The sequence below is a fragment of the Olea europaea genome, unplaced genomic scaffold (assembly GCF_002742605.1).
Source record: "Olea europaea var. sylvestris unplaced genomic scaffold, O_europaea_v1 scaffold261, whole genome shotgun sequence".
NCBI classification, from domain to species: Eukaryota; Viridiplantae; Streptophyta; class Magnoliopsida; order Lamiales; family Oleaceae; genus Olea; species Olea europaea.
The window spans coordinates 35,835-49,161 of record NW_019244422.1 but is presented as its reverse complement, the minus strand read 5'-3'; the positions used below and the strand labels follow the sequence as shown (position 1 = coordinate 49,161).

The window sequence follows — 13,327 nt, the reverse complement described above, 5'->3', positions numbered from 1 at the left end:
AATGTCAATTTATTATACAAAGATGAGTACTTATTGCATCAACACTTGTACATTGAATTAGTATATATACATCAATTTCTCAATCCCCAAAATCCCTCCAGAGCAGATAAATTCACTGACAATCACCTTTGAAAAAGTTCAAAATGAGAAGGTACAGGGATGATTCAGGCGGCGGTCGCGACGCATACGGTAGCGCCGCAGCTCAAATGAATCATCATCAGCAGCAGCAAAACAGGTCTGGGTATTACCAACGGCGCCACCAAGAGCAGCAAGAGAAGGACCCTAATCATCATCATAACCAATGGCGATGGGACAGAGATGGCAGTCACAATAAATTGCCTATGAATTCCATGTCACCCAATGCATCATTCGACGAAGGTAAAATTTCTATTCTGCTTCTTTCAGTTTTTTTCTTTGGATTAAAGTGTAATTTATCGTTGTTTTGTTAAAAAACTTGTTTTGGGAAACGTAGTATAATTTTGTTTGGAAAAGTGTCAGGTCTGCCGCCTGTGTTATAAATGATTTTTTAAAAAAATCATGGGGGGGTTTTGGTGTTTGTTTGGGCTCCTTTTTTTTTTTTTTTTTTTTTTTTTTTTTTTTTTTTTTTTTTTTCAGTTCTTATTGTCCTACGAGCACAGGATTTAAGTTGTAAGAAGAGGAAGCAAAAGTATAATTTGAATTTTGCTAAATAGAATTAACTTGTTATGGTAATTATTTATTCGCATGTTGTTCATGAATCATATGCACAAGCACTTGCTGAAAATATTAATCGATTTTAAAGCACCAAACAGGTTTTGATATTGAAAAGCTAACATGAAGGATTTACTTGAAAGGTATATTATGGGTTCGAAAAAAATTTCATTACCTTTTAGATTGATTTATTTATTTATTTATTTTTTTCCTAGTTGGATCTTTTTTTTTTTTTTTTTTTTCTTGTTGGTTTTTTTTTTTTTTTTTTTCCTTTTCTTTTGCCTAGTTGGATCTTGCATTTGTTTCTTAGTGCACTAAGAATTGCAGAAGATCCAGTCACTTTTAGATCATTTCTTGTAGAACTTTTGGTCATCCCAAGATTAGGACTTCAGTTTATCAATCTTGGCTAGGGGATGAGCCAGATGTTTGCCAGTTAAAGTGGCTTGGGGTAGGCAAAATCTCACCAAGGAGCTATTTGAGATTCTCCTCGTTGGCTTCTTGAAGCCTCATAACACATGGCTAGAAGTCTGAGAGTCCATAGTACCGGCTTAGTCCTTCACTTGAAGAGGCCGTAAATTGGAAGTGGCCTCTAAAGCCTGCCTGCATTCATCCAAAGACAAGGAATGGGGCATATTCGTTTGCGCATCCATGCAGCTTTACACCTGTCTACATCTGGAGCCATTTCCTAGTGGCCCTGCTCACACTCCATGACTGAATCTCATGTAGAACCTTTAACTTCTGGTGTAACAATTGCATAATGTGGGAATAAGACATATCAGCCTAAAATTCAGGATAAATTAACATGACTCCAAATGTCATTATAGAGTTGCACCTTAAAGTTCCTTTCACAAGTTTGGCTATAAATCAATCCATTCAAAGCTTGGAGGAGTCCAAAATGCAGATTATATTAACGAGGACTATATTGTAAATTCAAATGAAGCAGGTCTGACTGGCTTCTGACAGTTGTGCTCAGGTTCTGCTCTATTATTCTTTATAAAGCACTTCGAGTGATTTACGTAGGATGTTTTGTGTTTAAGGAGCCAACATTGCAAATGAACCATATTATACAAGCCTTATTCTTGTTGGCAGCCGTGCTCATTGCTTGTCTGTAGATAAGTAAACGTTTTTATTCTTATTGCCTGTTGGAATTGCATGATCTCAAGATTTTATAAACTTCGTGTAAGATGAAGTTATTTTGATTGTATTTACAATATATTTTGTCTTTAAGACATCTCATGTATCTTAGGCGACTTATTTAAATATTTTTAGAGGGGATCCTGCTTTTAACTTCCTACCACCTTGTCCTCAGTCCGGGCACCTGTTACATGTCTCCAAGCGTGTTTGGAAGCAAAAATATTTTTTTTTTAACAAATGTAGCGTTAAGTTACTTTTGAGCTTGTCAAACATACCGTATTTTTTCAGTTACCAAACTTGACAACAGTGTCGTGATCTTGAATGGTTGAAAAGGTAAGCTCAGAACGGTTTAATTCTGGAAACCAACAGGATACATGAATCATTATTTTGTCTCCTATCCCTCAAGGACCCGCCCACTGCTTGACCGGATCCCCTGAAAATAGTGACGAAAATATTCACACACAAACTCCCTCCCTCTCCCTCTCCCTCTCCCTCTCCCTCTCCCTCTCCCTCTGTCTCTCTCTCTATTGGGTGTTAACTTGAAGATCTTGTGTTATAGGTCAAGGATATCAAGTAGCTAGATCCTATTACCAAGATCAGAGGCCAGATCCTCAGATGTCATTAGAAAAACAAAGTGGCAGTGATCCTAAACATCAGCCTCGTGGAGAGAATATGGACATAGGTTATGAAGATAATCGCATATCACAGACTTTTGATGGTCTTGAGCAGAGATTCCTTGATGACATCATGAAATTGAGTAAGGAACAAACTGATGCTGAGGATGTGGAAAATGCTAGCCATCGGGAGGTTTGTTCATCTTTGTAATCTTTCTATATAATTTCGAGTTGAAATGGTTTTATCATGCAGCTAATTATCGAAGAAAGTATGTTTCATTGTTGCTAAAAAGGCAATAGCATCTAAATTCTCATCTGTTTCTCTTTGTTGTCATTATTTTCGTATATTGGGTAGATGGAAAATAAACAAATTAGGTCAATGAATGTACTTAGCTTGTTTACATAAAGATGTTGGATTCAAGTGAATATTTTCCATAGGTGCATAGTTAATTTTTATGGTCATTCTTTCTAATCGCTTTTTAATAGGAATACAAATTTATAATTTTGCGTGGGTAAAACTAAACTAGTAATAAAATACTTATGTAACGACCATTTTCCTTAGAAATTTTATATCATGTTTGTTTGCACTTAAAATTCGTTTTTAGGAATATTTTAATTTAAATGAAGGCCTGTGTGCTTTGGATCTTGTTAGCACTTCACAATTTTATATGAGTTAATACGTTAGGAATATTATGAAAAAATATTCACCTATCTTTTAACTTTTTGTCACTTGATATAGAACCAATTATATCTTTATCTTCTGAAAGTGACTAAATTAACTAAGATAACCATTAACAAGTGGCAATTAGTTAAAAAGGATAACAAGTATTGTGATTTGTGAGACCTGATAACTGATTTGCCTAATGGTTTGGTCTTGATATACCACCCTTTACGGTTTGGTTTTAGGCATTCACCGACACTACAATTTCTAAATCAATTGTGATTGTATATACAATCTATATTCCAATTTACTGACTATAAAATCAAATCTTAGACATTTTATTCCAGAAATGCCAGTTCTGCTTAATAACATAGCAGGCTATTTGAAACGAAATAATGGATACTTTATGGTGAAATATAGATTGAATAAATTCTTTTCAGGATACAATACCCCAAAGTCGTGGATGGACTCCATGTTGGTACATGGTGTATTAAAAATTAAGGGGCTATTCTCTTTGGCGTTTTCAAGCCGTTTTCTATTTTCGATTTTTCAAAACGTTGAAAACGCGTTCTCCTTCCCATTTTTGAAAACGTGCTTTCCAAAAAAAAAATAAAAAAAAAATAAAAAAAAATTGTGAAGAAAACACAAAACGGGCAAATTGACGTTTTGGACATTTTCTTCACAAAACCCACCAAAACGCGGAAAACGGAGAATCATAGTGACCCATCTCTTGTCTCTCTTCCTTCTTCCTTCTCTCAAGCCATCTCTTTCTTCTCTTTTCTCTGCTCGACGCTGGCGACCGTCTCCATCTCCTCTCCCTTGACGCTGATTGCAAATGCGGGGGAGGTGAGGTTCGTAGCAGCGCGAAGCTGCAGTTCGCCCTCTTTTCGATTTGTGCTTTTGGGGGGTTTTTTGGTTGTTTCGATCTGGCGGCAATGGGCGTTGGTGGTGGCGGCGAGCAGGCGGTAGTGTTCTATTTGTGGTGGTGGTAGTCAACGATGGCGTTGTGGTACGGTGGATGGTGTTGATTTTGGCAGACTGGCAATGGTTGATTTTGGTGAATTGATGGTTCATGGTGGTTGAATTGATGGTTCATAATGGTTGAATTGATTAATTGAATCATGGTCTTCTTCCCTCCTTTGTGTCCCAGTCTTCTTCCCTCTGTGGTTCTTCTTTCTTCGCTGTTTTTGGTGTTTTCTGTGTCGACAGTGGTTGATGGTGGTTGTGGTTGTGGTTGTGGGTGGGGGTGGTGGTGAACTGTGTCGGCAATGGTGATTGGTGGTGGCGATGGTGATTGTGTTGATTTTGGTTGGCAGTGGATTGGAGGTGGTGGCGGCAGCTTTGTGGTAGTTTCTTGAATATTGTAGTATAAAAAAATATTTTCAAAATTTCAAAGCAAACGCGCTTTCCCTTTTTTTGTTTTGGGAAACAGTTTTGCAGAATGACAAAAAGAACACATTTTCAACAATTTCAAAACAGGCACTCAAGATACAAAATCCAAAATGAATTCAAAACTCAAAATACAAAATTGAAACACGAAGAGAACAACCCCTAAATTTTTCATCTTCTAACCATGTCATTAGGATATTTGTCAATAGTTAAATTCGAAACATGCTTCTTCTTATTTATTTATTTATTATTATTATTATTTTTTTTATTGACCGACTTATTTACCTATAAAAAATCGCAATATTAATTTAGTTTACAGACTTGTTCAAGGTGGTTTAATTTTTTGGTACATTTGTAATATTTGCAAATAGAGGAACCATATTCACATTAATTTACAAGTTTGGAGTTGAACAAAATGGTCAGTAGATAAGCAAAAAAAATACCATTATACATGTTCTAACCCTCCAAGCTAAGTCCTGGCTTCATTTCTGATCCTATTGTGGAGTTTCCATGCATTGAAGCTGCTTGAGTGCAGCTGATCTGTGCAGATGACGGAATTTTTACTCTCACCACGTAGTCGATGTCGAACTCTAGTAAAAATTTCGTGTTCGTCACCGTTCTTATTTTGTTTCAAGTCAGTCAATGAACTTACACTTTGTTAATCATTTGATTCAAATGTTTATCACAATTTGGTTATCAGTTATCACGTTCGTGCCGATTAGTTTGACCAACTTTTAAAAGCTGACATAACAGTTTAGTTGTCAGCCTACTTGGCAAATAGCTAGGCTGATACGTCATCTTTTCCGTTTGCAAACTAAGCCCCTGTTTGATGCCCATTACCGAAAAATAAAAATAAGGGGCATAGTATTTTTTAGAAAAATGAGTGGTTGAAAAAGAAGGAAAAGTTTCAATTTACGTGAAATATTATTTTATGGAAGATTGTGTGGTTGAAAATAGGAGAGAGAAAAATGGAATGTAATATAATTTAATTTAATGGGGATCAAACATGGGCTAACAAACATGGATGGAGTGACCAAATTGTCGCAAAACAAAATGAAACTTAACAATCAGTGTATTCAGGATGTTTAAACTTCCTGTTATGATTAGATTATTCAAGGGAAATGTGAACAAAAGATATGCTTTTTGCACTGGAGAAGACATTAAAGCAAAATTTATCAAACACTAAGCATTCTTCTTTTGCTTGGATGCGATATGAGTTGCCTGTCTACCTAGTTTATTAAACTTGTGCTTTTTCAATTTATGATGTGCCTGATCCATTTTTTTGATCAATTTGTATATGGTGTGGAACAGAAAATAAACACAATCAACATACAATATCAAGAGCAGCTAGCTGCTCTTCGAACTCGACATGCCGCTCGAAGGAATGAGTTTCTTCAGAGGGAGTCCCGTGCAAGGCAACAGCAATACCAGCGGGCAGCAATGGACCAATATCGGAACAGTCACATGGGCACTAGTGATCCTCATGGATACAGTGCTAGAACTTCTCCCGCAAGGGATCCACATCGAGTATACAATGCTGATCAATATGATTCTTACAGGGAACAAAGTCGGTTTTCAGGCAGTGCAAGGGATCAGGGATTTGAGCCTAAAGTTCAATACTCGGGAGGCCGGGTTTATGACACTGGTTCCGGCCATTATTGATCAAATCAATCAGGATAGCATCGAAACTTATCTCGATTTTGTGCTCTACATGCCAATCTGTTACTAGTTAGGCTACATGTACTGATATGCTATCTAATATTTTCTTACTTTAAAGTTTTGTTTATTCTTTTCGGACACCACGATTAGTATCTCGGTAATGTACTTTATTTCGTTAGTTATGTCCGTCTTTGCGTTTCGTTGCTCGTAAGTTTCATCGACTTTAGCTTGTTTGAGTTTCAAAGTCTTATTTAAGTTTGAGCCAAACTTAAATGGTTTTTTAGTATTCAAATTGGAACCAAATTTGGATAATAAGTCTTGAGATTTAGTTTGATTTTCTTGAGATGATCAAACAGGTAAAGGGTTTAGGATTATATTGTGGGTTTATAACTAATTGGTACCCTCTTTTTACAAGTCGAATTAAGGGTGAGTTTTATGCATTGTTTGTTACAACTGATATTAATGCAGACAGGCTTGTGGGGATGGCCCTCATTGTGGACTATGGGGGGCTACTTTCAATAGAAGATTAGTTTCGTAAATTAACCTAGTTGAAAATATGGCTATTGTGAACCTCAATTGTAAAAGGAGGGGGTGGAATGTAACTATTTTACATCGTTAGGCTAAAGTTTTGAAATGAGTGGTGAAACAAAGGATGCAAGATTATATTTTACATCGATAGCTAATGTTTAGTTTGTGAGTTTATAATTATCGGTAGTATCTTTTTTTTGGAAGTCGATTTTAAAGACTAATGTAGTTGTTACAATGATCCAACCATGACCAAACAAGCTTTAGTCTAAGCTTATTTTAATTATATGGATATATTGGTTGGAAAAGTGATTTGTAAGTAATCAATTAGGTTTGAACTTTTTGAAAATGAGTTGAAAATAATATATAGTATATTTGAGCTTTTTTTAATAGCATTTTCATAATCTAACAACTTTTCCAGTTGTAACCAAACACCTTTGTAATATATTAAAAGTGATCAATTAGAATAGTCGATAATATGTTGGACTATTTTTTGTTGAGAAGTGATCGAATAGAATAATTGACACTATGTTGGGCCAATTTTTGTTGCTCTTTAGAACTGAATTCACTATTAGTAGAAATTTTTTAACACACTACGAATAAAGATGTTTCCAAAAATTTCGTATCCATATTATTCCAAAAAAAGAGTTCATAATTTACTACGTTACATTATTAAAACCAAAAATACTAGATGACGTATGAAATTTGTTTACATATGCTTCCTTCTAAAAATAGACCATGAGCCACATTCTATATCTGACACTTTTTTAATTCAACATATTTCACGTTCTCCATTAATACCATTTCCTAAATTGAATAAGCAATTCAAGAAATGATGATGGTCAACAGGCAAAAACAATAATTGTCAGTCTGTCGAATAATCATCATGTGATTCCATATGTCATCATAGGCTTCAACATCATTGTGTAAGAGAATCAAATGGCAAACAATTTTTTTTACGGATTTCAGATTGCGCGCACACACACTACTATGAAATAAATTGAATTTCCAAAGAATATAAAAGACAATTATATTGAAGCAAGAACACGAATTTCCATACACAATTTCATGATGTCTTATGAATTTCACATTACCTAAAAATAATAATAATAAATAAATAAATCTAAAACATATCCACTCGCTATATATATCCATCCACACAGAAAATCAAATATTTAGTTAATACACACACACTCTCCCATTAATTTTTAGTTATAAATTATATACAAATTGCTTAGACATGCAACAAAGTCCTAATCAATAGAAAATAAATCAAATGGTTGACATGTGTGATATGGTGTGTGTTATTTTTTGACGATAGATCTATAGAAGAACAAATTGGTGATTAGGTTTAGGGAATTTCTTGGTGGGTGATTCAAGGAGGAGAGAATGTGGTGGAGATTTTGGTTTGAAATACGAAAGGACACAATTTTAGGGATTTTGTGATTAATCTGACATGTTAAGGGCATTTTTGTTGGAACGTAATTTAAAGACGCATTTGTTGGAATAAAATTAGCTAAGTAATGAATGTTATGTATGATTTGGTTGGTTTTTCACATTTCTATTTTATTATATAAAAACAGTATTTATAGTTTTAAAAAAAAAAAGTTGCATAATATATTTTAAATATTTTTAAAAAGTAGGTGTGTGACATAATTTCCTCGACGTGTTTTCATTCCCGCTCTCACTAGAATCAAAGAATGGATCAATCATAACTTATCTTTCAAGATAAAACTTCAAATCATAATATAATATCGACTTAACCGAACCATTTAATTCATTCTAGAGTCAACTCGATAATATTCAAAGAGTACACAACATGATTGAACAAAAAATTCATTGCTCAAAGTATCTTCAAAAAACTCTTTAAATATGATGTGTTCTCTATTTTAAAGAGTCAACTCTTAAAATTATGTTACAAGAGATTTTTTAAATTAATTTAGAGAGTGAGTTTGACTATTTAAATTCACTGTCTATAAATAAATTCATTTTAAGTGTTTCAATTTTCAATGTTTTAAAATGATAAAATAATATAGAGAAAAGTTAGTTAAAATAAAATATAGAGAAACATAATAACTACTTTTTGGGAGTAATAAAATTAAGTGTTAAATATAAAATACTTGTTGGAGTGCTTTAAAATTTTAACTCTATAAAATATACTCTTTAAAAATAAAGCCCCATTCGGTCCCCATTATTTTTTATTACATTACATTTTATTTTCTCTTTCCTATTTACAACCAAACAATCTTCCATAAAAAAATATTACACGTAAATCGAATTTTTTTCTTCTTTTTTAATAACTTATTTTTCAAAAAAATATTATTCCATCTATTTTCGTTACTACAAAATGGATGCCAAACTGGGTAAAAGACTTTTGTGTAAATGTGCTAATATCTCAATACGAACAACCACGCTTTAAACACACTACATGAAAATTAAACAAATGTTTACACACAGTATAGAATAGAGATTCACAGAATTGTGTCAGAATAGAGATGAAGTCGGGTCCCAGACGTGTATAAAAAATGGACCACTCTACATGTATAGGATTTTTTTTTGCCAGATATTTTACAGATACTCACATTAGTGGGGCCCACGTTAATTTTTTATTTTTTTTTATACGTGTGGGGCCCTCGTTGCAGTGAGGGCCCTGTATAAAACATGTAGGAGGGGCTTTTTACATAAAAAATTGGCAACAAAATTACGGCCCCACATGATTGTGTCTTTCCAATAAGAATTCTGTGAGCCAAGCAAAACTCATACATATCAATAGTACGTGCATAAGATTTCTATTCTTGGAAGATCCGCCCAAAAGGATTGTGTGGCCTCCCGCTTGCCACTCCCTTCAGTCCCTTGAGCCGTTGATCACGTTTTTTGTTTCTCTCTCTCTCTCTATAGTAGGCAACTGGTAGTTCTCCCTTCATAGAAAGATTCACACCAAGAATTTATAAAAAAAAAAGGTTGATCCCCAACTTTAAGGCCCCCAGACCCTGTCTTGGGCCATCGTGGAGGAGGTAAATCGCAGGATGTGCCTCCCAGGAGCCAGCGTAGAGAGCACATGGATAGGCCAAGGCTGTTTACCCATATGATAACTCCCGCTTGCAACAAAGCCAATTCCACCTTGGGGGAATCGAACTCTGCACACTGTCGCGCTGAGCCCTATCCACCCTCCCTTTGGCACTGGGAGATATGCCCTGGGGCACACCAAGAATTTATAAGTAGGTGCGTGGTGGTTACTGGTTAGGTAGCAAATGCTAATTCAGTCGGAATTTAACGAGAGTAGGTCTATAAAACAATTAAATCCGTAGTTCAAAAGAGGAAATTATAACTCAGTAGTGTTTATTTTCCGGCAATGAAACTTGCCGGAGTATTCACCGGTGTGTTCCTTTTGGTGGCGATATACTGTGCCGTGGACCCGTACAAGCACAGTGCGATATCTGAATTCCCGGAGTTTGAGGCGTTTAAGATCGAAATGCCGGCGTGGTCTGAAATCCCACTTGAGAAAGACCCTGAAAATTTGTTGCAAAAATCTGAAATCAAGTTCTTGAACCAAGTTCAAGGGCCGGAGAGCATAGCGTTCGACCAGGCCGGCCGCGGCCCATACACTGGGGTGGCTGATGGGAGGGTTGTCTTTTGGGATGGTGTGAAATGGACAGATTTTGCTTACACTTCGGCTAATCGGTGAGAACGCAATTTCTTGATGTGTTTCTTCTTTTCACTTTATGAGACTTGAAATTATATTGTATGAAACATTGTATATGATATTGTTCTCCCTCATAAAAGGCTTTTCTTGTGGACTCCTAAGCACTTTAAGCATCCGAGTTGAGATATGTTGTCCACAATTTGATGCCTGCCTAATATGAATGTCCCGAGCTGTCAAGTGTCAAAAATGTGTTCACGTCTTTCCATTTGTTAACAAGAAGAGATGTCAAAAATGTATTGGAGAGTCAGCAAGTCTCTACTAGTTAATAACCCTCCCTAGCAAGCCGGTTTTTAAGTGTCTAGCTAAAGGGCTAGTAACATATTGGCATAGAGTTTGGCATGGTCGGATATGGCTGCAAAATATTTAATTTCATTATATCTGTAGGTTAGGATATATCAAAAGAAGTGGCGAGGAATAATTTACGTAGCCAAGACCAAATTTATTGTGAATAAGGTTTAGTTTGTTGTCTCGGAGGTGGGAGACCTCTAAATTTTTGAGTATGCAAATATGATCGTCGTTCCAACATTGGAACGTATAATGTGTTTTATAAAGTTTTGTGTTTTTGTGTTGAAGATGGATGAAAATGTAACTAGCATTTTTAAGATAGTGATTCTAGATCGTATTTGCTTTACAACTTCCATTTAAATGTTCAGGTCTGGACTATGTGACCCAAAACCATCGCCCATTGGCTATTTGAAGAACGAGCATATCTGTGGAAGGCCATTGGGTCTAAGATTCGACAAAAGAACTGGTGATTTGTACATTGCAGATGCATATTTGGGGTTGATGAAAGTTGGGCCTGAAGGTGGTTTAGCAACGTCCCTGGCAACTGAGGCCGAAGGAATTCCTCTCGGGTTTACTAATGACTTGGACATTGACGATGAAGGGAATGTCTATTTTACCGATAGCAGCACCAAATTCCAAAGAAGGTAGCTTAAGGTTTTATGTGTTTGGCTAAGCTTAAAAAAGAAGAGTATGTGACTTCTTGTTTTCATACACGTTTAGATAAGTTATCTTTTCATTTATTTTAATTGAAAAAATAGTTATTTAGCTTCAAGTAACTCTTACCTGTTAGTGTATTGTCAATAAGCAAAGTGTCTTGTTGCTGACAAAGTGTTGTTTGTATTGAATATGTGAGTTCTGTGGGTCGATTAGAAGGAAGAGTGGAGAAATCGTAACTTCAATCTTGGTTGAAATTTTTGTGGGAAAAAGCATAGGCAAGTATATTAGAATATAAGATCTTCATGCAAAAAACCAGTTATGGTACTTTCAACTGTATCTCCGCACGCGATGCTCCATGCACATATATATTCGCATCGTTTGTCGTAGAATTGTAAGATCAGAATCAGTGTCTATAGTTCTCACACTTCACTTGTTTCAGGAACTTCATGCAGTTGGTTTTTTCTGGAGAAGATAGTGGGAGAATGCTGAAGTACAATCCCAAGACAAAAGAGACTACTATTCTTGTTCGGAATCTCCAGTTTCCAAATGGTGTGTCCCTAAGTAAAGACGGATCGTTTCTTGTGTTCTGTGAGGGTTCAATTGGCAGGTACTCATATATCTTTAATACAAACATTGTTCATGAAATTCTCACTCCCCACCTCCCACCCTCTCTTCAAGGAGAAAATAAGTAAAAAAAAGAAAACCTTCGGATTTCCGCAACTTTTTTTCTGGAATTTATGAATACGTCTCAAGCGGCAAAAAATGTGTGTTTGAAATACTCGTTTTAGGACTCTGTTAATGGTAACATACCGACACACGATGCCTTGAACAACAGGTTCTATCTAAGAATTTGATGAGTCTCTTCACGAGCCGAAATGGAAAGGAAACAACAGTTTTCTGTTATTAGAGTGGTAAAATTTGCAGCAAAGATTGTTTATCTAGATAATAGCATTTAAGAACATGGACAATAATACGAAAGAAGAAGAAAAAAAAGCTAAAATCTGATTTGTTGTACTCATGAGTAATGTACGATATTGTTAACCAAATGTGCACTAACTTTATTAAAATATCTGTCCTCCAATTATGTAGGTTGCGGAAGTATTGGTTGAAAGGTGAAAAGGTCCACACCTCTGAAACAATGGCCGTGTTGCCTGGATCTCCCGATAATGTCAGAACAAATGAAAAGGGTGAATTTTGGGTTGCAATCCATTGTCGTCGATCTATATTCGCTTATCTATCCGCTCTATACCCGAAAGTCCGGAAATTCTTGCTAAAGCTTCCAATAGCTGCAAAGATCCATTATCTCATGACAATCGGAGGGCGCCTTCATGCCGTTGTAGTGAAGTATAGTCCAGAAGGTAAGCTTTTAAAGATTTTGGAGGACAGGCAAGGGAAAGTTGTTAAAGCAGTAAGTGAGGTGGAGGAGAGGAATGGGAAGCTTTGGATGGGGAGTGTTTTGATGCCATTTATTGCAGTTTATGAATTAGACTACGGCCCCGTTTGATTGAGGATATTTCCCTGGATTTCCATTTTCCAAATTTTGTATTGTTTGATAACAAAAGTTTTCCATGAATTCATTTTCCACTTTTTCCCCTCATAGGTGCAATTTCCATGAATTGTTGGAAAATTAATTTTCACCAAAACGGTGAGAATTGGTTTTCCAAGCTTTTTTATTTTATTACTCATATTTTTTTTATTTTTATAGCAGTGGAAACAAATTTTATCAATAATTGTAAAAAAATTTATCTCTTTAATTGACAATTTTCATAAAAAAAAAAAAAGTCAAACGAATATCAAAAGATCCAAAATTTCAATATTTTTTAAATGAAAAATTATACAAATCAAACACATTAATTGACAATTCATAGGAAAACAAGTTTTAGACAATTCGATTCCTTGAAATTCGTTTTCTTTCTACCCAAATTTCCTCATTGCAATCAAACGGACCCAAGTATTTAAGATTATAAGACTTTATGTTCTTAATTCTTATTTTGAGTGGAAAGCTCATAT

The 13,327-nt window shown here is 35.3% G+C and overlaps 2 protein-coding genes across 2 annotated transcripts; both read left to right on the top strand.

The window, feature by feature from the left end:
- The first annotated feature begins 83 nt into the window (after positions 1-83).
- LOC111383070 lies at positions 84-6,333 on the top strand. The gene is made up of 3 exons (XM_023007137.1): positions 84-378; positions 2,384-2,631; positions 5,800-6,333. The coding sequence occupies exons 1-3, from the start codon at positions 144-146 to the stop codon at positions 6,148-6,150; spliced, it is 834 nt and encodes a 277-aa protein (XP_022862905.1). The 5' UTR covers positions 84-143; the 3' UTR covers positions 6,151-6,333.
- Positions 6,334-9,460: 3,127 nt separating this feature from the next.
- LOC111383067 (protein STRICTOSIDINE SYNTHASE-LIKE 3-like) lies at positions 9,461-12,911 on the top strand. The gene is made up of 4 exons (XM_023007135.1): positions 9,461-10,353; positions 11,029-11,304; positions 11,757-11,924; positions 12,407-12,911. Exons 1-4 carry the CDS (start codon positions 10,025-10,027, stop codon positions 12,819-12,821), a joined length of 1,188 nt encoding a protein of 395 aa, XP_022862903.1. The 5' UTR covers positions 9,461-10,024; the 3' UTR covers positions 12,822-12,911.
- The last annotated feature ends 416 nt before the right edge of the window (positions 12,912-13,327 follow it).